This window comes from Onychomys torridus, chromosome 5 (genome assembly GCF_903995425.1).
Source record: "Onychomys torridus chromosome 5, mOncTor1.1, whole genome shotgun sequence".
Taxonomy (NCBI): domain Eukaryota; kingdom Metazoa; phylum Chordata; class Mammalia; order Rodentia; family Cricetidae; genus Onychomys; species Onychomys torridus.
Window position 1 is genome coordinate 26,741,293 of NC_050447.1, and position 24,515 is coordinate 26,765,807.

The 24,515-nt window shown below is 37.3% G+C and overlaps 1 protein-coding gene across 1 annotated transcript in view; it reads right to left on the bottom strand.

Moving 5' to 3' along the window:
* Cdh8 (cadherin 8) overlaps positions 1-24,515 on the bottom strand; it is a 370,913-nt gene that overhangs the window by 343,807 nt on the left and 2,591 nt on the right. The window contains 1 exon segment of the mRNA XM_036187827.1: positions 11,301-11,752. Within this exon segment, the coding sequence (XP_036043720.1) occupies positions 11,301-11,552 (252 nt within the window). The 5' untranslated portion in view covers positions 11,553-11,752.

Consider the following 24,515-nt stretch of genomic DNA (forward strand, 5'->3'; position numbering starts at 1 on the left):
TTATATTCAGGATTGAAAGCAAGAAGAGGAACAGAGAAAGTGAAAGAAAAAGGCACAGAATCATTCAACAGAGATACACAGAGTTACAAGTGGACACAGGAACTCACTTCAGAGAGCTGAGTGAACTGTTCTCCCCACCTCTGGAGCCTGGACAATACTGCCTAGCAGCTCAGATTCCAGCATGCAAGGGATTGTTACTGAATTATTCAGCATTAGCACAATTAGTTCGGGCAACTTGAGGGTAGAAGTATTTTGTCTTCTTTTAGTTCCTGTTGACGTGCACAAGATTTTATGTTCCTTCCCCCTCAACCATGCCGCTTCACTTTCTGCTGTTCTGGCAGTTCCCATTTTAAGAGAAACCTAGAAGATTGCACACCTCTGACTTTGGTGAGCTGACTTAGTGCCTCAGATCTGAAGGACCTAAGAACCACAGCAGCTCAGGAAACCCATTTCCCTCTCCTCACTGGACTACTGAAAAGTGGCTGCAGCACTAAATCGAATTCTCATACCTATAAAATGAGCAAAAGTAGCAACATGCAAACATATTTAAAGGAACTAGCAAGATGCCTGAAATGTCAATAAAAATACTCACCTGCTAATGCTTTCTCCACATCATTTCCTGTGACTTCATCAGCCAGCAATGATGGTATATATATATGCAATAACAATGCAATCAGAGTATATGTAGATTACCGATCAACAATAGTTTATGTATGTATATATATATATATATATATATATATATATATATATATATATATTTGTGTATCTTTTTGTGTGTGCATGTTCATGTGTGTAAGTACAAGTGTTTGCATGTTATGACGCACCTGTCAAGGTCAGAGTACAACAAGCACCTTGTTTGAGACAAGTTTTCTTGCTTGTGGCTGGCTACTCTTGCCAAGCTAGCTGCCCTGAAAGCTTCCCAGAATTGTCCTGTCTTTTCTTCCTTCTCACTCTAGGAGTGCTGAGACTGTAGGCCTGCACCAGCACCATACCAGGCTTTGTATAAGTTCTGATGACCTAAAGTCAGGTCCTCAGGTTTGTGCAGTAAGCATGTTAATCAGTGGGCCCTCTTCTCACTATGTTGCCAAAGCTTTCCTGAAACTTAAAGTTTTATCTGTCCCGGTTTCCCTAGCAGTGGGATTATTAGTGTGTATCACCTATGCCTGGTTTTCTATATATTTTAAAATAAGAAAGTTTTTAAAAAGACAAAGATAATATTGTGCTAACCCTCCTAAATTTAGACAACAGTCCACAAATCACTGTTGCTGTGAGACTAGTCTTTCCGGGGACCAAATTACATCCCCCTATAAAGAAAATGATGCAGTCACTACATGTAGATGCCTCAAGCACATATTTCCTCACTCATGGGATACAAGAATAATTTCATTCTTACCAGCAAAGTGTATACAGATGTTTGCAAAGAAGGCTTGCAACTCAATAAGCATTTCTGATATGTGCTATTACCAAACTATTACATTTTAATCATGAGAATACACCTTAGTATTCACAACTGGTTTTACTTTCCTCATCTGAAAATTGGGGTCTCACCCTAGGACATTAAGAACTTACCATTTAGGATTCAGCTGGTATAATGTTACCATGGTTACCAGAAGCTTTGAAGTGCCCTGCCCAGATATGACTCCGGCTTTATCACTCACTCACTATTTGTTAAATGTGTGCATTCTAATGGCTTTAATGCTTCTTGTCAGTGGGTCCTGTCATGGTAATGAGTAAATAGTACCTTTACCAATGGTCTGCTGGGAGGCTTGACCAGGACCTCCATAAAATGTCAAAATGTAAACCCTCAATACATACTCTTACTGTCGTTACTTAAAAACTAATTTTTCTTCCCATCTTTAATGTCTCTGAACAATGTCATGAATTTCATAGTCACCACCATGATATTTGCAGCAAAAACTGTCTGTTCCACATATCTGGTCTTTTTTGTTTTTCAAGATTAGAAAGAAATAGAAATATTCAACAAGAATTTATTCCCTGCTCCTTCCCAATTTTCCTGAGCAAGCTCATTTGGGTTCTGCTATTGTCTCCACTGAAGTGACATTTGATCCTCTGTAGATTCTAGACCAGATCTGTAGAACTGTGGTAAATACAGACAGAAAACGAAGAAGCCCATGGCTCTAGGGAGGGTACAAGCAACATTACACACATGGCGTTGGACGTAGAATTGAAGGGTACATGGATTCTTTCCTTGGCCAAGCCATACAAGACCACAAGACTAGTATCAAAGGAAAGGGTCCTGTATTGCTTGCATCTACCACCTACCACCTGGGTTCAAATGAGATAAGCAGCAACCTGCTCCCCAGTTGTATCCTGAACATTTTTCAAAGAAAATTTCTGTGACTAATCTTTTTTTTTTTTTTTTTCTTTTTTGGTGAGAGGAAGGGGAAGCTGATAGGACTCAGTCTGGATGCCAAGAGCAAAAATAAATAAGTATGAATAAAATAAATTAATAGATAAATAGAATGCAAAAATCATGGCTTATGCTTTTTGGTAGTTGATTGGCGATTGATGAATTTACTGAAAACTCTGAACTTCAATGTTTTCTTAATATTTAAATGTATTGCTGTGCATATATAGCTAAATGTTTTAATTACTTAAATATAAAGTACATTTAAATACTTAATGCTTTCATGTGCACATAAATGACCTGAAGATATGGTTAAAATGCAATTTTAATTCAGTAAGTCTGGATATACACATGTTGAATAGGACTTTGTAGCTCTTCCCAGCTCCTAGGCATTACCACTGCTGGGGGGCTAAACAGCTTACATTGAGTTTTAAGAATGCAGTCTGTCATATTCTTCTCCGGGTTTTAGCATCTAAAAGGATTCCTAAATGATTTGTAACCTCAGGAGGTTATGTGAGTGCTTGTTGATGCACATGCCTACATCTTAACTGAACATTTGGGATTCAGTCTGTTGACAAAATTGCTTTTATTTCAAAATATATGAAGACACAAAGGCCCTGACTTGATGATGCTGGAGGTGTGGTGCTGAATTTCAATTAAATATAGTAGAAATGACATGAAGAGATAAAGTATACTACAATATATATAAAATGCCATCATCCAGGAAACATGTACAGCCAGGCAAAATAAAACCTTGGAAATTCTCTAGCACACTGACCTTTCTTAAACAGCATAATTCTGTAACTAATATTTTTAGGTAATTCTTGCTTTCTGAAAGGTTAAAATGAGCATGTAAACTGACTATACTACCTAAAGACTTACAAGGTAATTTCCCACTTAAAGACTGTATATAAAGTCTTTACATCTGCTTAATGGTTGGTCTGTTCCATGGTAATGAAAGTCATTTACTATTCCCTCAGCAGTGCAGAAACACTGGATGTTCTTTCTTCTCTGTTGCACAAAAATGATGAAATATGGTTAGCACTGTAATTGATTAATTGATGAGATTCACCATTCACTGGCCAAGTGTGTAAGACAGGTGTAGTTTTTCTTTTTTATATAAGATTTTATTTACAAAGTTAATTTCAAATGAAATAAATTTCCAAGAATTTATTATGGATGGATGGCACTCTGAGTTTTTTTTTTTTTTAATGAGCAGAATACTATTACCATTTATTTTCAGTAATTTCATGGTTTTTAATATAATGAAAAAAACATGATGAAAATAAAATGCAGAAAATTATTTTGTAAACAAAGTGATAATCTGGCCATATATACTAGAAATGAAGATTGATTGTATCAGTCCATCTTGCTTGCCTGGAGGTATACTTATTAATCTGAATTAATGTCAAGAATTAATTCCTCACTTTGTGTACAGCAGCTTGCCTGAGTAACACTTATTCATTATGAATTTGGACTTTTTTTCTGAGCTTAGGTTGTTTCCAATTTGATAAATACTTTTATAAAAACAGTGGATAATGGTTAGAGAAATGATGAGCATTCTCCTTAAATTCTTGCAAAAAATCCAGAGCACTGACTGTGAGTAGGTCTTTTGCAGGGGTAACAGAAAACGATAGCACAAAGGTGTGAAGTTGGAAGGTAGGAACTAACAGGTTATCATATTAGTAAGTGTTAGAATACACACATATATATTCAACAGTTGAATACATACATTTTCATCTGAATTTGTGAATATATATCTGCATAATGATGTATGTGTGTCAGATGCTTTGTATCACACCTGCGTATTATGACTCAGTTCTATGCACATTTTATTCCAAACTTCTGACAATTTTGATGTTGCTACAATGTTCTAAAATTATCAGTCTTGAGTTTTCAGAGGTTTCATTCCATTCTGTCATGCAAATAAACCTTTTAGTTATTTAGTACTAAAGTTCATGAAATATATTTCCATGGTTTTCGCTCATCCATGTATAACAATAAGAATAAATTCTATATTTTGAATACTGGCAAACTTTTACTCCTTATTCATAAAACAGGATTATGTAATCTGCTTATTTTTACCCATACACATATGCTGTTATTTTATTTCAATTAGATAACACATAATGATTAATGGATGAAATATATAAGAATTATTTTATAAGAAGTCTGATTTAGCTGGACAGTGGTGGTGCACGCCTTTAATTCCAGCACTCAGGAGGGAGAGGCAGGCAGATCTCTGTGAGTTTGAGTTCCAGGACAACCTGAGCTACACAGAGAAGCCCTTGTAAAATCTGATTTAATATCTAGTTCTGACTATCTGTGGAAATAAGCCTCAGTTCTCTTCTCATTTTCACCATGTCTGCATTTTCTTTTGGGGGGAGGGGAGCAATATATTTATAATGCTTCCTCTATTTTTTTTTTTCTGTAGCATTAGGACCGAATGTAAGTATTACAATCTATTTCCTATTTACAGTTCAGATGGAATAATACAGCCAACATAGTGCACAGTTTTAAAACACAAGGAAGTGCAATTTGTTTGTGTTTCTTCACATCTTCTCAAAATTATTCAGCTAACATGAAAATGCATACAGACATTTTCTAGTCATATCTGAAAGGGCAAATGTCATACCTATAGTCAAAAGAGTTTTGCACAGAGTCAATAAGATGCAGACAATTTTATTTGGGTGCAGAAGCACAAAGAATGCAGGAGCACTTGAGTAATGTAATAGCATAGTCATATTATATAGAAGTAAAACTCAAAACCAGAGAAAGTTTGGCCAAATACTAAACCTCTATCACCTGGTCTCTTTTTAAAGAATGTAGTAAACAAGGTAGGAGTGTAAATCTTCAGAAATAGAAACCTAATATCTGAGATTCAGTCACTAGCAAACTCAGTTACTCCCGAATGTGAGCATGTGAGTTTTCAGCAATTATATGTGCATGCATGTATGTACATAAGTGTGCTTGTGTATATGCATATGAGAGCCTGCTTGCTTGTGCTTAGGTCCTTGGTGAATTTTGAAAGTTGAGAGTATGACCTTTATTCATATCACCATCAAATTATTTCCAACTGTTCTGAACTGCCTGATATTTTCAAGTCAGGACACGGAACAAAAGGCAGGCAACATTTGCTGTTTGTCCAGATTGAGACACACAATGCTGACTTGCATTTCTTGCCAAATTATTGGTACACATGGCTCTGTCTGAGTAGGCAGAAGCTTTACAGAACTGACAGTGAATTGTTCTTGCAAGGCCAAAGATACAATTTGGCTGTGACTGCGTTGCCCAGTGCTCTTAACATGCAAAGGCCTGGCAAAAATAATGGCATGTCAAGTGCAATTTTCCTACCGGCCGCTGACACCGTAAACTGTAATATAGTGTAATTACTTGGCATCGCATGTCCTTCATACTAAGTACCACCCAAACGATTGCCAAGTTACAGGGAAGAGGGAAGGTTAGAAGGTCAAATTTAAAGAGAGAAAATGAGTCAGTGCCTTGGAGGAAGAGGATTATAAATAGACTAGGCATCACCAGTGAGAGAATTACATCCAAATAAGGAAGGCATCAGAAGCCCAGGTAGGAGAAAACAGGGAGCAAGCAGAGGAATTTATGTAAGAGAGAGATTTGGGATAGAATAATGCTGACCACCTGGACAGCCAGCTACCTTTGTCCAAAAATAAAACAATGTGAGAAAAGGAGAGTCACAGGGGCCCCAGAACAAGGTCTGAAACAACACAGGCTGAAAACCGAAACACAGTTATATATTCTTGTTCTGTGGACATCTGTACCTAAAGCATTTGTGACTGAGTATATTTCCCAACTACTTGAGGAGTGTTGAGCTGAACTAAAAAACTGATAGTTCTTCCAGAGATACTTGCTAGTCTCTACACCTTGGTATAAAGACCCCTCGTTCTAAATTTCTGCTTTACAGTGCAATAACAGAATGAAAGCACACACACACACACATACACACACACAATTCATATATTTTAGTGAAGTGTAGCACTTCACACCTGTGGTCCTGTACTTGGGTAGCTGAAGGCAGCTGCTGTGCATTCAAGACCTAAGCTACACATAGTAACAGACCAAACTACAGCGTGCCCAACACGATTATATGAGAGGCTAGGAAGCCAAGAATGGAGACTCTGTGAATGATGAGTAAAACTGGTAGACCTAAAAAAGAGGCTCCAGAGAACTTTCTTGTCCCATGTGGCCTGCCAGATGCACTATGAACATAGGAGTCTGTATCCTGAAAATGACCCTCACTAGAATCCGTTCTGGTACCCTGTTCTCATACTTCCAGTGTCCAGTGTTTTTGTTTTTTGTTTGTTTTTGTTTTTGTTTTTTGTTTTTTGTCAACAATGTAGGTTATGTGAGCTTAGAGCATTCCCACTGAAGAATGTAGTCTTGACATTGTCTCTGATCCATACATAATTTTGGGTATGCCATGTCAGGGATGAGTTATCATTTCATTTTGTGTCCTTTTCCATATGGTTAATATGTTTCATCTCACAGGTTATTTCTTGGGAACATGTCCTGTACCTACAGACTAGGATAGCATGCTCTGTCTGCTCCCACACAACCACATACTTTCACTTCAGAGTACTTTCCTCAATTTAATATGACATTTATTTACATGATTAACTTTTCTGTCCCTTCCTGATACAGATCTGTGTTTGTTCAGTGCTGAGACTCCACTGACAATGGAATACTTAACAGATGTAGCAGATGCAGATGTCCAACATACAGTTATGATCTCTCTCTATTCACTGCCTCTCTTACTACAGAAGCCTCTCAAGATGAAGTCAATCTATTTATCTATCAAAAAGTGTGCATGCACAGTTTACCACAAGGACATGTTTTGGTCTCAGTTGCAAACTTGATCAAAAACCACTGTGAAATTTCTCCCTTTCCTTCCTACCATCAGAAAATATAAGACTATTTTGGCTAAGAGTCCCAAGAACTGTTATGCTCTCTGTCAGAATTTTCAGAAAAATTCAGTGCTTGGAGTGGGAAATGGCATGGAGCATTCAGTATTTATGAGTTTATGAACAGGTTAGTTGTAACCTTCTTCCATAGAAAACTAGGGACAGGAGTGGAGTCTGCTAGGGTGGTATTTGTCTTTCTGGAATTCTGAAAAATCATATCCTGTCTACTTTGAACCAAAAGCACAGACAAAAGTGTAAAATATGTTATACTTGCCAATGGGGAGAGACCCAGGCTCCACAGAGATGATCCCCCAAACTCTTTGAAAAAGAACTCTTTTAGAAGTAGACATTTCACCTTCACCACCTCTAAAGAGACATCAAAATCAATACATACAGTTGTTTAACTCCCCATCTGGTATAACTATATGAAAGAGAAGATAAAAGCATTGTATTGAAGACTTTATTGAAAAATGTCATTTGTATTAAGTCTAATTGAGCTTGTGTGACTTCTCCAAACTCCCTCATTGTTTAGGTAGAATGTCCAGTCATGCATTCATATGAAATATCTCTGACTGTTTCATATTAAGCAGCTACAGTTCTTGACTCCTGGGATTTGGGATATGGAACAATGAACGTAAATGAACCAATTAAAAAACTACATTCTGGAAGATGCAGAACAGCTGTAAACATAGTGCAGAATAAGTTAGATGATGATTTTACAGGAATGAAGAACTTACAGCATAGATAAAGAACAGAAAATAGTGGAGGAAGAAGAATAATATGTCAGACAAAATGGACAGAGATGGGCTCTTGAAAAACGGCTTCTACTTCCTTCAATTTTAATGAGAAATACAAAGACTTGTGTTGTTTCTGACCAGGGAAATATTCTATCCTCTTTTTCTATGTCCATAACTTTGTGTCAGGTGTATCTAACCTGTAGCCCATAGGGACTACTCACACACAGGACCATGGATATCTATGAATGTGGTAAATCACAAAATTGTACACTTACTAAAATATTCTAATATGTTTTTATAATTCAACATGAAATTCTTGAATGAGAACTTTGTACATGACAATATGGAGTAACATTGTCAAATAGTTGGATACCCTCTGATTAAATGAAGTAGTCCCCTTTCTATTCTACACTGGCCCAATGGACTGAGAACCAGGAGCCATTACTTAATCACCCCTATTCTGATCCCAATAAGCCTGGAGAAGAGAAGGGAGCATCTTTTGGCTCCATGGCATTGTGCCCACCCAGAAAGAGGTATTGTTGTTGCTCTTGTTTTGTCTAACATACCTACTACAACTATGCACAAAACACACAAACTGAAGAACCCAATTATAATTATAATGACTACATGATAAATATTATGCAGTTAACACCTGGCTCACTTTTAAATACCTGTGTTTGCACAATCCTCAAAAAAGCTTAAATAATTTTTTCTAGGGTTAAGACTCAGAAAATGACAAAAATCAGTGTTCAAAGCTCTGGAGTCTATCTCTAATGCTTAGGTCCTTCCTCTACACCCAGCTGCCACCAATATGTAAAAGCAGCCCACAGATAATATCAAGCTCTTGAGCTTGAACTCTGCCTGCTAGGTCTGAGGCCCCCAACATAGCAACTGGCAGGAGGGCTTTTTAAAGAGCAGATATGCTCATAGGTAACTAATGCTTCTCAGCTGGTTCCTGGGGAGAAGCTCTGCAGTGAAGTGGTTTAAAGAGTCAAATGTAGAAGACTGTGCATAAAGATAAAACATCATAAAATACCAGTGAGCGCCCCGAGCCCCAATATGGATCATCCCTGCACTCGGCCTGACATGTAATCTGAAGCAGTCACCTAAAAGAGATTTTTCAGCTTTACAGAAGTCAATAATAATAATAATAATAATAATAATAACAAATTAAGGCTGTCATATTTTAGGAGCAATATGATTTAAAGGGGAATACATGTGATTGAAAATATTTGCAGCAAAGTTCTAAAACATAAAATAATGTAATTGTTATTTAACAATTGTTTTTGGGAAGTGGCCATAGTATAGAGCAGGCAGGAGAACTAATTCACATGCGGCATCTGTTACTGAGAGACTCAAGAGCATGCTGGCTATTTCAAACTCCTGAGGTTCACTGGGATTTCTGTCATTCAAAGAAGCAAGACACCTCAAGCATTTGTAAATCACACAGGAACCCTGAACGTCTGGCTGTTTGACTCTGTCACTTGTACTTCATTTTAGAAATGGAGGTGGAATCAGCTCTCAGATTCTAAATTTAAAAAAAAAAAACAAAAAAACCTAGTTTAATTACTTTTTCTATTCAGATAAAAATGGAGTGCTCTTCTGGGTGCAGTATATTCAGTTATTTATATTATGCAGGACACGTCTTAATTGATATCCCATCATAACAAGATAGCTATGAGGAGCAGGGAGGAATCTTCCATCCATTAACTACATATGCATGTAACTCCAGAATTTTATATGGGCTGAAAATTGCTTGCCTTAGAGCTGGTTAAGGAAAATTTGAATATAGTGAAGAGGGAACGCATAGACTTTGTATCCTGTCCTTAAGACTCAAGTGCAAATTATAAACTCCAGGTGCTTAGTTACTGAAATATAATATGATATGATGGTTGAAATTACGACCTTGGGAATTGCCACCAAGATTTAATCTCATATAGAACATTTACTTGTTCCATATTCATAATTTGGTTTATTAATTTATCTAAGCCTCAGTTTTTGCATTTATAGAAATTATAAAGCTAATCAGGAAGTCTCTATTGAGAACAAGTAGAGCCAGATGCAATTTGGAATTCAGAACTCTCATTTTTAGAAGCATATGAAAGCGTATAAACTATAGAGTAAGTAACAACCTCAGCAGGGTCCAGGGCAGCACCCTGTAATCAACTACATTAACATTTCTCCAGTAAAGTATAGGAACAGCCGTTGGAATGGGATACATTATGACTATAAATAGCCTCAACTTACTTTTGCTACTGGAGTTTATATATATATATAAAACTTTCATGGATTTCTTTTTCATTTTGATTTAAGAAAAAGGGATCATAAATCTGTTTTAGTGCACATATTTTACATGTGTTTGTGCACAGACATGAATACATAGACACACATAAATACATATGTGCCTATGCATTCATATGTGCCAACAAAGTAGTTTTATAATAGCAATTAATTCATAGTAAACACTCAGTATTGACCAGAACATGAATTATTGGAAGACAAAGATCGCTGCTTTAGGAGGATAGTCCCAAGTGCCTGTATCCAGTGCCTGGTACCTAGGTAGGACTTCAGGAAGCCCAGTGTAATAACATATAACCCAGTGTCTACAGCTGAAGAACTTTTGATATAACAAAACAAATGCAAACCCAGTGTAAAAAGGCAAACACAGATACTATCTACTGAACAAAAATTCTCCTTCTATGTATTTGATTGCATTTGGCAATGACAGAAATGATGTCCTGTGAAGTGAACACCAAGCCCTGCCCAGCACTTTTGTTACAAATACTGCTTTGTTCTTCCTAAGGACTGAAACAGCAATCAATGGAATAAAATGAAAAATCTACCTGTAAATTGAGATATATAACGTTAAAATGGAAGACAGCTTTGGTGATAGGAATTTCAAACTGGACAAAAAAGCCTTACAACTTGTTAGTGCTAGATTCAAATACCAGACTCTATAGAAAGGTTTGACAACAGAGTCTCACACCAGTAAGAAAGCACTCTACTTGTTTAGGCATTATCCAAGTAGCCTGATGTCTCTGTCTATGGTGGCAGTGATACGGAGAGTAACATTTCCTAACGGAATGCTTTAAACTGTGGGATTATGCATACTTCTAAAGAAACCAACAGGTTAGCTCACTAACCATCTGTTCTAAAGGATTTACAGTTAAGTGTAATGAAAAACTGTGTGAAGCCTGAAATGAAACATTTAAAGACCAGGAACAGACCCTGAAATGGGAGCTTAAAAATGAGGCTTACCCGGCCAACGAGAATCGGTTCAGGTCCAGAAAATTCTTCCAGGACAAACATTTGATTCCAAACCCAGCCTCTTTTGGAGCGGTTCAAAATCCGCAGTTCTTCACTCTGCCTGCTTAGTTCCAAAGGCGATCCAGTGGTTAAAGCATAAGCTTGATTCATCGGAGCCATATACACACAAGTGGGGAGGGTAATCCATAATATTATTAATGGAGTCCAGAGGTCCATGAGTGTCTCGGCTAGCCTTTCTGGCATGGTCCCACCAGTTAAGCAAATCAGTACGAAAATTAGACAATTATTATTTTTTGCCTCTGGTCTGAAGCCATCCAATTCATCACGCAGTGTGGAGCGGTTACTTACAACTGTGCCACGGGTTCAGAGAACCAGGAAACAGACATGTCTAAGCAGCCTTTCAAAGACCATGATCCATTGGCTTTCCTTTTCATTCAAATTTCCTGCACAAACAAGAGGGAAGAAAGATAAGGCTCCACAGAAACTGGTGTTAAGACAAACAAACTAGGGCTTTTCAAAGGCACAGAAAAGTGAACAGATAAGAGCCGGGCGGTGGTGGCACACGCCTTTAATCCCAGCACTAGGGAGGCAGAGCCAGGCGGAGTTCGAGGCCAGCCTGGTCTACAGAGCGAGATCCAGGATTGGCATCAAAACTACACAGAGAAATCCTGTCTCAAAAAACCAAAACAAAAAACAAAAACAAAAGTGAACAGATAATGATCACTTCCCCAACTCTTGAGTACAGAAAGTGGACTAGAAGAACCAGAATGAATGAGTAGGCTAGCAAACTTGTTTATATCTAAGCATCATTTAGATTTTAGCATGCATTCTAGTACCGTGTCACTTGTCAAAAACTGCTTTAAATAACAAAGTGATGATCTTGAGAGACAAAACCCCTTCCTTCTCTGGTTGTCACTTCCTCCTCATGTCATGCCTGTCCTGCTCCCCCTCCCAGCTCTTCCACCCATCCTTCTACGCACTCCTGTCTTACATTCTCAGTCATACTACCTGGGGTGTATATCAGCTACAGCCCTTCTCCCTCCTCTTTTTGTTCATCTCTATAAACTTGTTCAAAGAAAGCTCTACTTCATTTTAAAGAAACTGGCCCTTAATAAGGAAACAAAATACTTTCAAGTTAAACACACACACACACACCAACATGGGCAGGAAGGGATTCTTCCCAGCTTTCATAGCCATGGACTACCAGTTCCAGTTAGGAAGGTCTCAACAAATGCAAGCTGCTAATAACCAAGTCGAGTTCTTCCAGAAGGAATTCTCTAATGTCCAGCATGGATGCTATGAGAGCAGCAATATCACAGCTCCCAAGCTAAATGTACCATTGAATGGGAGATTTCAATGATGGAAAGCTCCTTTGGGAATGAAATATGGTAAAATTACAATTTTCAATAGAAGGAATTCAGAGAGGGAGAGGATACGAAAAAAAAAAAAATCCTTATTACCTGAGGTGCCAAATACATTTTTTTGCTTACCTTCAGCATAACAAAACATGTTTCTTCCCACTCAAAAAAATATTTTTAAGGAAATGATGTTCACTGCAGATCCCTGAAAAAAGCCTGACTGAATTAGATCAAGTGCAAAAATAATTCCTGGAGACACTCTCCGGTACAGTTTGGCTCAGGGAATTCATAATAGGATAGAGAACCTTTCACCTCTAGGTCCTTGGTTCCATTCTGAGTCAGAATGGAAAGCAAGGACATTATTAACATTGGTTGGGCTGGCGAGTGACCTTATTGGAGCCAGATGAAATGTGCAGACATTCTGTCGAAAACAGCATGGTTTCTGAGCTAACTAGTTGGCCTATGGCATGATCTTCCTTGTCACCCTTTTCATGGGCTCAACCCAGCACTGGGACTTACACATGAAAAGGACTCAACCCTGATGAATGCACAGGGCACCAATGCTAGCAGCAGCTGTTTAGGTGATACAGAAATTTCAATATAAGATCAACCCAAAGGAGACACTCCAAAAACAACCGCTCCTGTGCTTAAAATTGCTGTATCATTAGGGAGGAAGAGTCTTCCCCAAGTTAAGATATTCTTCTATCTCAAGGCATTGAGACTTCAGAAATGGTTATTTAAATCCAAAAGGACACCATTGAAGATTTCTAAACTCTATTATACCAGCTGTCTATCTTTATTTACTTAAAAGGCACTGGCAACAAGTGCAGAACATGTCATGCTCCCTCTTAGATATGTAGTGGGGAGTTATGCTGAAATAGTGTTAGGGTACACTGGACAGTACACTGGTCAATAGATCTGGGCTTCATTCTCAATTACCCCATTTACTACCACTGTCTGATGCATAGAGTACTGAGCTTGCCTGAACTTCAGATGTCTCATCTGTAAAACAACACGATGACCCCTAATTTACAGAGCTGGTGTGTTTATGGCTCAGAACTAACACATAAAAAGAGCAGCCAAAACATGGAAAGTATTCTCAATATTGTAATAGAAGTGGTTACTTGAGCCAGACTCTGGGAGTAGTGGTAGGAAAGACAAGCAATTAAAAATGGAAACTTTATGAATTCTTTAGTATGGGTAGACAAGAAATGGTGGTAGCAAAGAAAGAGTCTCTAAGGTGATATGATAGTCTTAGGACAAAGATGATGCTGACCAGGGTGGGATGGAGGAAAGATAAAGGTGAGAATGATGAGGTTGGATGTCATGTTGCTAAGGACAGGACGGTTGGGAAACTTAAGGTAATGTTGGGGTCGGGGAGAACAGAACAGAAGCAGGATGGACATCTGAGGGCAGGAGAATAGAAGTGATTTTCAAAATGTCAGGGATGATTAAAAGTGACACTGGTGAGGATGAAGGTAATGTTGGGAGTGCAGAAAGGATTGAGGATGGAGATGATTCTGGGTAGAGCCAGATAGAGGGTTGGGAGGTGACTCTTTCCAAGGTAGTATTGGAGCAAGATGAATGTGATGCTGGGGAGGCCTAGAAAGGAGAGAAATGGAGGTGATGCTGAGGAGGGATGGATGGGCTAGCCTTCTACTTATGGCACCTCAATATGAACTCTCCTCAAGGAAAAGAAACATTTTTTTTTTCTCTAAACATAGTTTGCTCCATTGCAAGCTGGACCTGAATGATCAAAGGCCATATGTGATGTTCTCCTGTGGCGTGAGATCCAAAGGTACAGAAGCAGGCTGTGAGAACAATTTCAAGTGTTGACTTGTTTGGAGTTTGAACTTTAGACCTCACACTTACTGTCTCTGCACCTGTTTATTAATGAATCACAACAGCCAGAAGAACAATGGTGACAACAGTTTGTTCCCAGCAGGTTTGTTCTGAGGGCCAAAGCAGTTAGGATAAGCTTACACGCTCTGGTCTTTTTAGTCAGACTGCACGACCTGCAAAGAATCGTGTGAATGATGTTAAAATAAGAACGTTAATCATTAATCCTGATTTAAATCCACACCAGATAGTTCCTGCCCAGAAACTGCTCAATGACACTCAGAATGGAATGTGACCCGTCAGAGACCTTTGCCTGAGCCTGACAAACTCAGATGAAAAGCCATCACAGACCCCTACACATTTTAAATATTGCCATAGCTTCATTAATTAGAACAAATATATAACAGCAGAAAGTTTTATAGTCAAAATTGTATTCATTATCATAAAAATTTAAAACTTTGCAGCTTGTATTGCTGTGGAAACTGAGGAAGTGGGGGTATCATTAAACATCTTGGTTAAGGAAACCCTTCAGTAAAGACAGCAGTGTTATTTGAACCTGGGTTGCATAATTCTAAAATTCTCTTTCTTAAAATGGCTCCTCCTTTCATATAAATTTTGATGCATATATACTATTTGTCAAACAGAGGAGAAAGAATAGCAAGTAGGTCAGAGATTCTACCTTCATGAAGCAAAGAGTATAGCTGGTAAAAATGAGGAAATGCACAATTTGAACAGTTACTACTCTTGGAGAAGTATAATCTTTGGAGGGCTAGAGGTATAAATACATAGCATAACACTCAACTTGATAATGTTAAAGAAAGCTTTCTGGAGCCAGATGTGGAGGCACAGGTCTTTGATCCCAGCATTCAGGAGGCAGAAGCAAGCTGATCTCTATAAGTTCGAGGCCAGCCTGGTCTACAAAGCAAGTTCAAGGACAATCAGGACTGTTACATGAAGAAATGCTGTCTGGAAATTGACAAACAAACAAACAAGAAAAAAACACAAAAGAAAGAAAAGAAGGAATAGAGGGAGGGAGGGAGGGAGGAAAGGAGGGAGAGGGGGAAGGATAAACAAGCTTCCTGGAAGAGGTGTTATGCTATTTATTAATAAGTGTTAAAGAGGAGGTAATTGTAAAGGGCATTTGAGTTAAGCAGTATAAACAAGACAACCAAAGCTATCCAAGGACTTCTGAATAAATCAGCATCTAAAGTCATTTCAGATTACTACTTATAATATCACCTTGTCAATATGTGTTACTCAACAAATTTATACTGGTCACAGTCTCTACAAAATCTTTCAAATAGTTTACCACCTATAGGCTCTGTGGAGAGGTTGTGTTTGATTTCTGCGAGGGGTTTGTGCAATAAATATGTATGATATCTAATAGAAAGAAGGTGCAACTTCTAAATTTTCAAAAGGAAGGGAAATATAATTTGTCTGATGCCCATGAATTGCTGGCAGAACTCTGGAGAAAAATTAGTTCATTCAGTGGACACCTTTCATCCACATCATTTATTATCTTAACACTGCATAGAACTTCTAGGGACTTAAACATTCAGGTACAGTCTAGTTGTTCTTCTCCCCACCCCAAATTTTTGAATTACCTATATTAGCATATTTTAATGAAGTTGACTAGCTTTTTATTCATTTAAAATAGAAATCCAACCCGGATGTGGTGGCATATGTCTTTAATCTCAGCACTCAGGAAACAGGCAGACCCTGTGGGTCTAAACCCAGCCCGATATGCATTGCATAGAGAGTTCAGACAAGGCTACATAGTAAGACCCTGTCTTAAAAATAGATGGGTAGGGCAGGACAGCAGTGGCACACGCCTTTAATATCAGCACTCAGAAGACAGAGTCATGTGGATCTCTCTTGTGAGTTCAAGGCCAGCCTGGTCTACAGAGCAAGATCCAGGACAGGCACCAAAACTACACAGAGAAACCCTGTCTTGAAAAACAAAACAAAACAAAACTAGATGGGTGGATGGATAGGTAGGTAGATACATACATACATACATACATACATGAATATAAAAACTAATATTACAGCCAGGAGGTGGTGGCTCACATCTTTAATACCAAAACAAAACATAACAAAAAAGTACCCAAGTACAACAACAGCAACAAAGCAACAAAAACAAAAAAATGTACTTATTATCATTTTGCCAGAAAGGGACATAACTGATAAATTATATTATTTGTCAAAATTTAGAAAAATTAGATAATATTAAATATAGAGACGACACACAAACACACATACACACCATATCTACACTTTGAAATAACACACTGACAGAAGTATCATTATTAATTTGCAAATTTTATTTCCATTGTAGACATAAGCAAAAGGAACAGAGATTCACATTTTAAATGCTTTGTTTTTACTAAAACTGGGCATTCTCAAGTCCTAAGATCATCTCTCCTCTTATTGAAATGAAAGACCTAAAATAATGAGAGGTAAACTGGAAAAATTTAAGTAACGCCTGTTCTTGCTTTAAAAAGAAAGGAAGAAAGAAGGAAAGAAAGAAAGAAAGAAAGAAGGAAGGAAGGAAGGAAGGAAGGAAGGAAGGAAGGAAGGAAGGAGGGAGGGAGGAAGGAAGGAAGAAAGAATGAATGAAAGAAGAAAGAAAAGTAAGTCCCAAACTTCTATTATTTTCTGACTGTCATGATATGCTGATCAATTTCAAAGCTTCCAATGCTGTCACTAATCAGCTCTCACAATAACTGAGAATGTAACCACCAGCTCCGTTAAGCCCAGCAAAGAGTCAGTTCTAGAATCCCTCTCTTGGGACTGTCTCTAAATTAATCAGCATAAAAGTTATCTAGACTTCTACAGCTTCTGATCCTGGTGAGCTCAGATGAGTCCCGAGGCTCTGCATTTCCAACAATCTCCTCTGCAATGGGGATGCTGCTGTATGAGAAGTATACTTAGAGAAGTATGGTATTTGAAACAAAGAGCAACCTGGCTCATAGTTCTTGAAATTAGTTGAAGAATGCAGTGACCTGAAATATAGTCACTTCCGCTACTTCTGGCTCATATAATACCATTCACATATTTGGTTATCATCTCTCTGACTTATGCTAATACATACCTACACATGACTTTGGGAAATAGAGCTAGTAAAGATGAACTTTTTTTTTTTTTCATGATGGCTGAATAATCTTCCTGAATTCCATCCTCACACTTATTTTATATGACAAAGGAGTAACTGGGCTAACTGCTGTGCTCACACAAACATCCATGCAATGAGGCAATAATGAGCATCCACTAGGAAGGAAATTTGATTGTGAAGATTCAGATCTATAATCTCTATCTGCTTGCACCTCTGCCATGAAATGAACTACTATTGTCCTTAGATCAGAGAACAGCTTTATAGGTATTCCTGGGATGCAACAAAATGTTAGGTCACTGTTATCAGAATTAATAAGCATTGTAAATCATAGCTAAATAGACGAACTTCTTTTTTTTAAAAAAAGTAAGGTTATAAAGATTGAGTTAGAAATCATTTTGCTTTTACATTTTCCAATCACAGTGCGTATGACAGCTGAGCAACCCAATTCATTATAATGCTGCTGCCTCAATCCCAAATAGCACTATGGAGATATTTTAGTCTCCCTGGAATTTTTACAGGTTAAAAAGTTTTTAAAATTCCCCCAGAAGGAGATATCTTCTTATAGATAAAAGTCCAGCAATCTGACTTTAATTCATACTCACAGTTTAAAAGTAGCTCTAGTTATAGCCAGATGTCAGTCTGAGAGGTCTCAACATTTGAAATGTGCTCAATTCTCAGATATATTAACATTATTAAAATCATTATGTCACTGATTTTGTAAACAATATAAATTAAAGTCCCAAATAAGGAGCCATTCACCAATGGTGACGTTTACAATAAAATCAGTCGCTTAAGGATTCAATTCGACAGACTCTTGTGGCTGACAGGAAATTATGCTTTTATTATCCATTGGGCTCAGTGGCCACAATATTTTATGGAAGCAAAAGTGACATACAGGACCAAAGAGTTTCTATTAAAAATGTTTCTGACCTTGAATTTAGAGCCATTAGCAGCTTGCTTCAAAACAGGTAAATGCACACTGAATGCAAAGTGATATTTCAGGATCACAGGGACATGATTCAGTGTGTGGTCCAGCACAATTCAGCAAGCTCTGGGTGACTAAAGCTGAACATGTCTGAACAATTTTCGGATTTTGGGAAGGAAAGGCCCTTGTGTGTTTTCAGTTTAAATAATGGAAGAAATTCACTTCCCCAAAGTGTTCAGAACTCCTAACCAAATTACTTTGGTAGAAAAGGATTCAATAATTCTTCCTGTGCACAAATAAATATATTTGCCAATGTGTTTGTTAATCCCTGTGGTCAGCCACAATCCTTCTGCTCCAAAGAATTTGGCATCATGTCATGACTGACATTGTAATGTTTGTATCATATCATATTGTTTGTTTTTCTTACTATCTAGAGAAGCATTTGCCAATTTCATTTTTTACTGTAACTGAGACTACTCTTTTCTCCCTGAAGCTTTTATCTTCGTTAAGTTCTGTAATTCCTGGTTACTGGCATATACATAAGTAAGTAAATGCTTTCCCCTTTTGTAAAATGAATGCAGTGTATTATTGACATAGAAGTTTTCTGCTTGTTGTCTATCTATTTCTGAATGAGTTAGTGAAGACTGTGACATAGATAATAAAGTTAAAATGAAACCATTTCTCAAATGGTACAGAGATAGATATGTACTTCTAGTAATTTCTCAGAAACATGTTTAGTTAGGCTATTAAGAATAAATCTGTTCTACTGGAATTTCTTAAGGCATAACTGTATTGAGATAATCATCAAAAGCTAAGTGTATTTCCAACATCTCTCCTGTCTGTTACACATACAGGCACCTCTCCAGTATGACCTAAATCTTTCCTTCTTTTGTTGCCTTAAAGCAGAATGTTCCTGTTTTCTGTGAAAAGAACTAATGTGTGGAAAATAACTGCTATTGGCTTTTTAAGTCACAGTGGCCAATCAGAGCACATCTTATTCTTAATACTTGGTTGGGTAGTGCAGTAATGGGAGCTCCAAGAGAATCAATCAAAAGTGGCCTGGGTATCAATTCTATCATTCATAAATTGAGTGCCAAGGGCAAGTTTACCTCAATACAGTGAATTAGGAATAAATGCTCCCTCTCATGTTATTTACCTTAAAATATTAAAGGGAACACTTTTAAAGGTGGATATTACTTGGCATTGGTAGCAATTGTGGTTAGAAGTGTATTCAGTGGTTAGTAAGACTGCTTAACTCTTTCAACTTACTATATTCTCAATCTCTTGCTGTACAAGAATAAATGGAGAAAATTTCAATGTCTATGTCCTAGAGTAACTTTGTCCCACTCTTATCTTTAAATGGGGCAAGTAGAATGCAGTAGCAGCATTTTATAAACAGCTCTGCCTACCCTCTAGTAGCAAAACTCCATGCAATGGTTTCAGAGCATTTACAAGACAAGTGAGGGGCTGCACTTTCACTCCTTGGCTACTTCATTTTCTCTCTTTGAGGTTCATGGAGCCCTTCTTTTTTCCTTCTTGTTTTCTGCTCAGAGAGTAAAATGAAAACATAGCATATAGCATGTTCAAGCTATCCACTTTCAAACAAATAGTAACCACTAATTTAAAAATATGGCTTGCAAATTCTCTTCCACGGGAGAAATCCCACTGCTTTTCACAATCACTTGAATTTTTGTGTGGATGGTGAAAGTAGGAAGTCCACACTAAGCTAAAATGATATTAAAGTGATATGTTTGTGCAAGAAACATAGCAAGGAAACATTAGCAAGAACATGCTAATTAAACTTTGGGTTATGGTAGTATTCTGTTGCAAAAGTAATTGATAACTTGTTTCTAATACATTTAAGGAACTTTAGTTTTACTAATGATGAAAACCTATCACTTCTGAAATGGATGAATGTTTAAAGTCAGCTATGTCCTATAACCAAGGCTATAGAGTATGCTATTCTAAAACTGAAATGCAGCCAAGTGTCCCAGTAACAAGTCAAGATTCCGCCAATTAGGTTACACTGAGTAGCAACAAGCCTTACAAGTGTGCCTCGCTGTCATTCCACATTTCAAAGACTTTACAGCTTAAAATCCACCCACTGGCACTGTTCCTCAAGCTATGGACACAGATGATGGATAGGTAGACAGATACAGAGGTGGAAAACAATAATTTGACAAAACTAATATTGGGTTACCACCCCAAATATAGTGCATGAGCAATAAGTGAATAGCTTACAGGGATTCAAAACTCAGTGTACTGTGCTCAGCTGCAATATTTTAATGAAATTGGAAAGTATGAAAAAGACAAGTATATTTTACTTTGTTAACCAAAATAAGCAGGATTTTTTCTAATTTTAAATATAGAAATATTGGACACAAAGTTAAATTCTATTTGTTAAGCTCTGACAGCAATAGATGAATAAAGGATTATCTCCTTGTAAATTTTATGACAGGTTTGGGAAAATTGATTTCTTATGCAAAAAAGAATTATCTCCTTATGATATTTATATCACTCTCCCCATCTACTTATTTTGTGTCACTTATGTCACACAAAGAATGAAACAGTCTTCCTGTATGCATTATTCTACCTAGAAAGAAGGTATGGTAAGCATTATTCTAAATGTTAATAGGATGCAAATATATATGACCCTTTTACTCAATGCTATTTGACAAATATTCAAGGATACTCAATTTTATGTTTCATTTAAATATTTTCAATTTGCTAAGCATATTTTATAGGCCTCAAATGATAATAAATATCTCCATGGAAGATTTCTTCATGGCATATCTTTCCCTTGTGCATGTGTATAAGGACCAGGTATCATACAGGTTTAAATTAAGATTGAGGGTTATAAAATTGTTTTCTCAGACATTAAGACTATAATTCATATAGTGTTTAAGTGAACAGTCACACATTAAATATTCTGTATAAACGTAATAAAAACCTGAGAGAAGGAGGGGCGATAGAGAGGAAGGGAGAGAAAAAATAATGAATATGAATGAATATGTAGGGTAGAATCAAAGACTAAGAGAAAAAGATTCCTCCTTTCTCTTTTACATTCCCTCAGAGGAATTCAAAGTGCAGACCCTGAATTGCACATACAGTGACTGGACAATTATAATATTTTCTCTAATGAAATATAACTATGTGTGCTATACAGTTTAATAGCATCTTGTGATGTAGAGCTAATTTTGGATAGATTTTTCAGTTTTAGCACACTGAACTATTTCATACTTTATATTCCTATACTGTTTAAAGTTATTCTGAATAGAAAAAAAACTGATATGTGGTAGATGGATTAAAACCAATTTTTCTTAAATGGTAAAATTTGTGTCTCAACATAAACTAAGGAGGACTTACAAAATTTCTGGAGAAACAATCATAGTAGCTATGTCCTGTTATTGGACTTTACATATGATTGTTTACCCTCCATCCCTTTAATGAAAATGCTTAGGAAATGTAGGGGGCAGAGTTTTTGCTAATTTCTTAATGCATTAAGTAAATGTTTACTGGGCACTAACTCTGTACTTGGCCCTGGACCAACCACCCTCAGCATTCAAAATTCTCTTTAGCAATGGTGATGGGAAACAAAAATGATTGAAGGTTATAAATACAAATATGGTATTTTTCTTATGATATTTTCTTTAAAAGATATAGACAACCACATCTATACATTTCTACTTGCAAGGAGAACTTTTTTTTTTTTTTAAGATATTTGCAGGCAAGAAGGTGAGTGATGTTTATGATAGAGACTAGTACATGACATTTAAAATTCAAGAAATAAAAGCTTGGGACATGATAGAAAAGGAAACAGTATTGGTACCAGAGTTATTTTGTGAAGTGGCAATGGAGCAAACATATGGGAGAGGAAACTAAATGGCATCCCTTGAACTCATTTCTTTTCTGACCTTTTGAAGTTTCCAGGTTCGGCTAATTTTCTGCCCATGGTTACAACTGAAATGGGTTCCAGAGATAGGAACAGTTCCACACAATCTGTGAAGCTCAACTTTCCAGGAGAATGTGAGGACATGTTACTAACATTCCCTTGGATAAGTAAGCCTTGCTCAATCAGATGATGGCCTTTACCCATCAGTGCATAATTACGCAGAAAATTCCAGGTGAAATCCCCACAGTGTCATACGTGCCCCACAGACAATATTGTTAAAAGACTGATTGCTATACAAATCTGAAAAACAGTTGTACAAATCACACAACTTAAAGGCAGAGGGAACGATAAGGCTAACATGTTGAAGTTCCTCGACTCAAACCAATTCATCAATTATCTCGGCATGTTTTTGATAAGCTATCTGGCCATGAGTTGTGTATGTATTTGTATGTTTGTGACTAACACATGAGAAAGAACAGTAAGGGTGTACCTTAGTTTGTGACTGCAGCCTGCACTAGACATATAATACCCCAAATAAGGAGTTGTTCCTTGAAATAATGAGCAAAGTTGGTCCCATTTCATCCCTGAATGTCAACAGTGCTGAACACAAAATGCAAAAAGAAAACTCTAACCTCTTTCTTCGCTGCTCTGAATCACCTTGTAATAAATATAAAATAATGAAAATAAGTACTAGCAGCAGCTCTAGGCAGAGTATTTTTAAAGAGAGTCTGGTGATCTTAGGCTGCACCCATGATAAAAGGCTTCCCTGATTGTGCTTGTCCCTTCACTTGTCAAGCACAAAACCTTGCTGATAGGCCAGCAAACTGGTAAGAAGTACAAACTGAACGCCAGTTTAACTTACAGACTGCTTGTGGCTTTACATAGAAATTGTGTTCAAACTGGGATGTTGAAAAAGCCACGATAAACCCATCATTGAGCAGAATAATACTTTCTTGAGAAAACATTAATTTATTTCTTTTAACAAGGTCTTCTGAGCAGTCATTGAAGTGTGGACTCTACCTTCTGACATATGTGTATTCTTTTTCCTTCTCTGATAAACAATGAAAGAAACTTGGGAACAGAGCCCAAAGTCACAGCTTCTTGATCAGAACTATTATATCCTCCTTCTTTGGAGTCTCCTTGATTTCTTCCAACTCTCTGACCCTCTAGGGTAACAAAGAACTACGGACGTTAAACTTCTATCTATTTTCCTAGAACTATTATGAGATGAGCATATTCCTAGACTAGTCTTTAAAGTACTTTCTCAGGGAGGTCTCTCATCCATCTAAGCAGTCTAACAGTACTTTCCTCTTTGGGGAGTTTTGACATGGTTGATGCTACATTGTCCTGCATGGTCCCTGTTTGTCATGCTCAATGCCACACTAAGAAGCTGCACATGAATGATGTTTTAATCGCTGTGCTATAAAGCACTTGATACCAGGGTACAGACATCTTTACTTTCACAGTTGATATGCATGCAGTAGGTAATGCAAAGACTACTCTAAAATGGTGTGCCCTTTAGCCAAATTCAAACAGCATCAAGACCTTAAAAAAGGTATCCTGAACACCACAAGTTCAGTCAAGAAGTGCTATAGTTTGGAGTGCAGAGATATTCCCGTTTGGGGGCTGGAGGGCTTCTAGAGACAATAAATGATGGAACAAAATCAGTTAGTTTTTAATAACCATAACAATTAGGAATTTTTAAAAATCAGGGCATTTTAAAAGTTTGATACACAGAATTATAGCACAGGTCTCAGTGTAATAACTACCCTTAGCCAGTGACTAACCCATTTGTGATGGGGAGCACTTGACTTTTACTTTCATACCACGATATTTAGGGCAAAATGAGAAATATGGGCTGTCTGCAGCAGTCCTGAATGAAGCCATCCTGGAGGTGGCAGAAAGGATCCTCTATTTATTTTCACAAGGAATTTCCCTCAACTAGTCACCCTCTTCCGAGGGGGGGGGGGGGGAGAAAGAGAAATACACACACAAACACACACACACACACACACACACACACACACACACACACGGTTTAAAAGTCCATGAGACTCTTGCAGGACAAAAAAAAAAA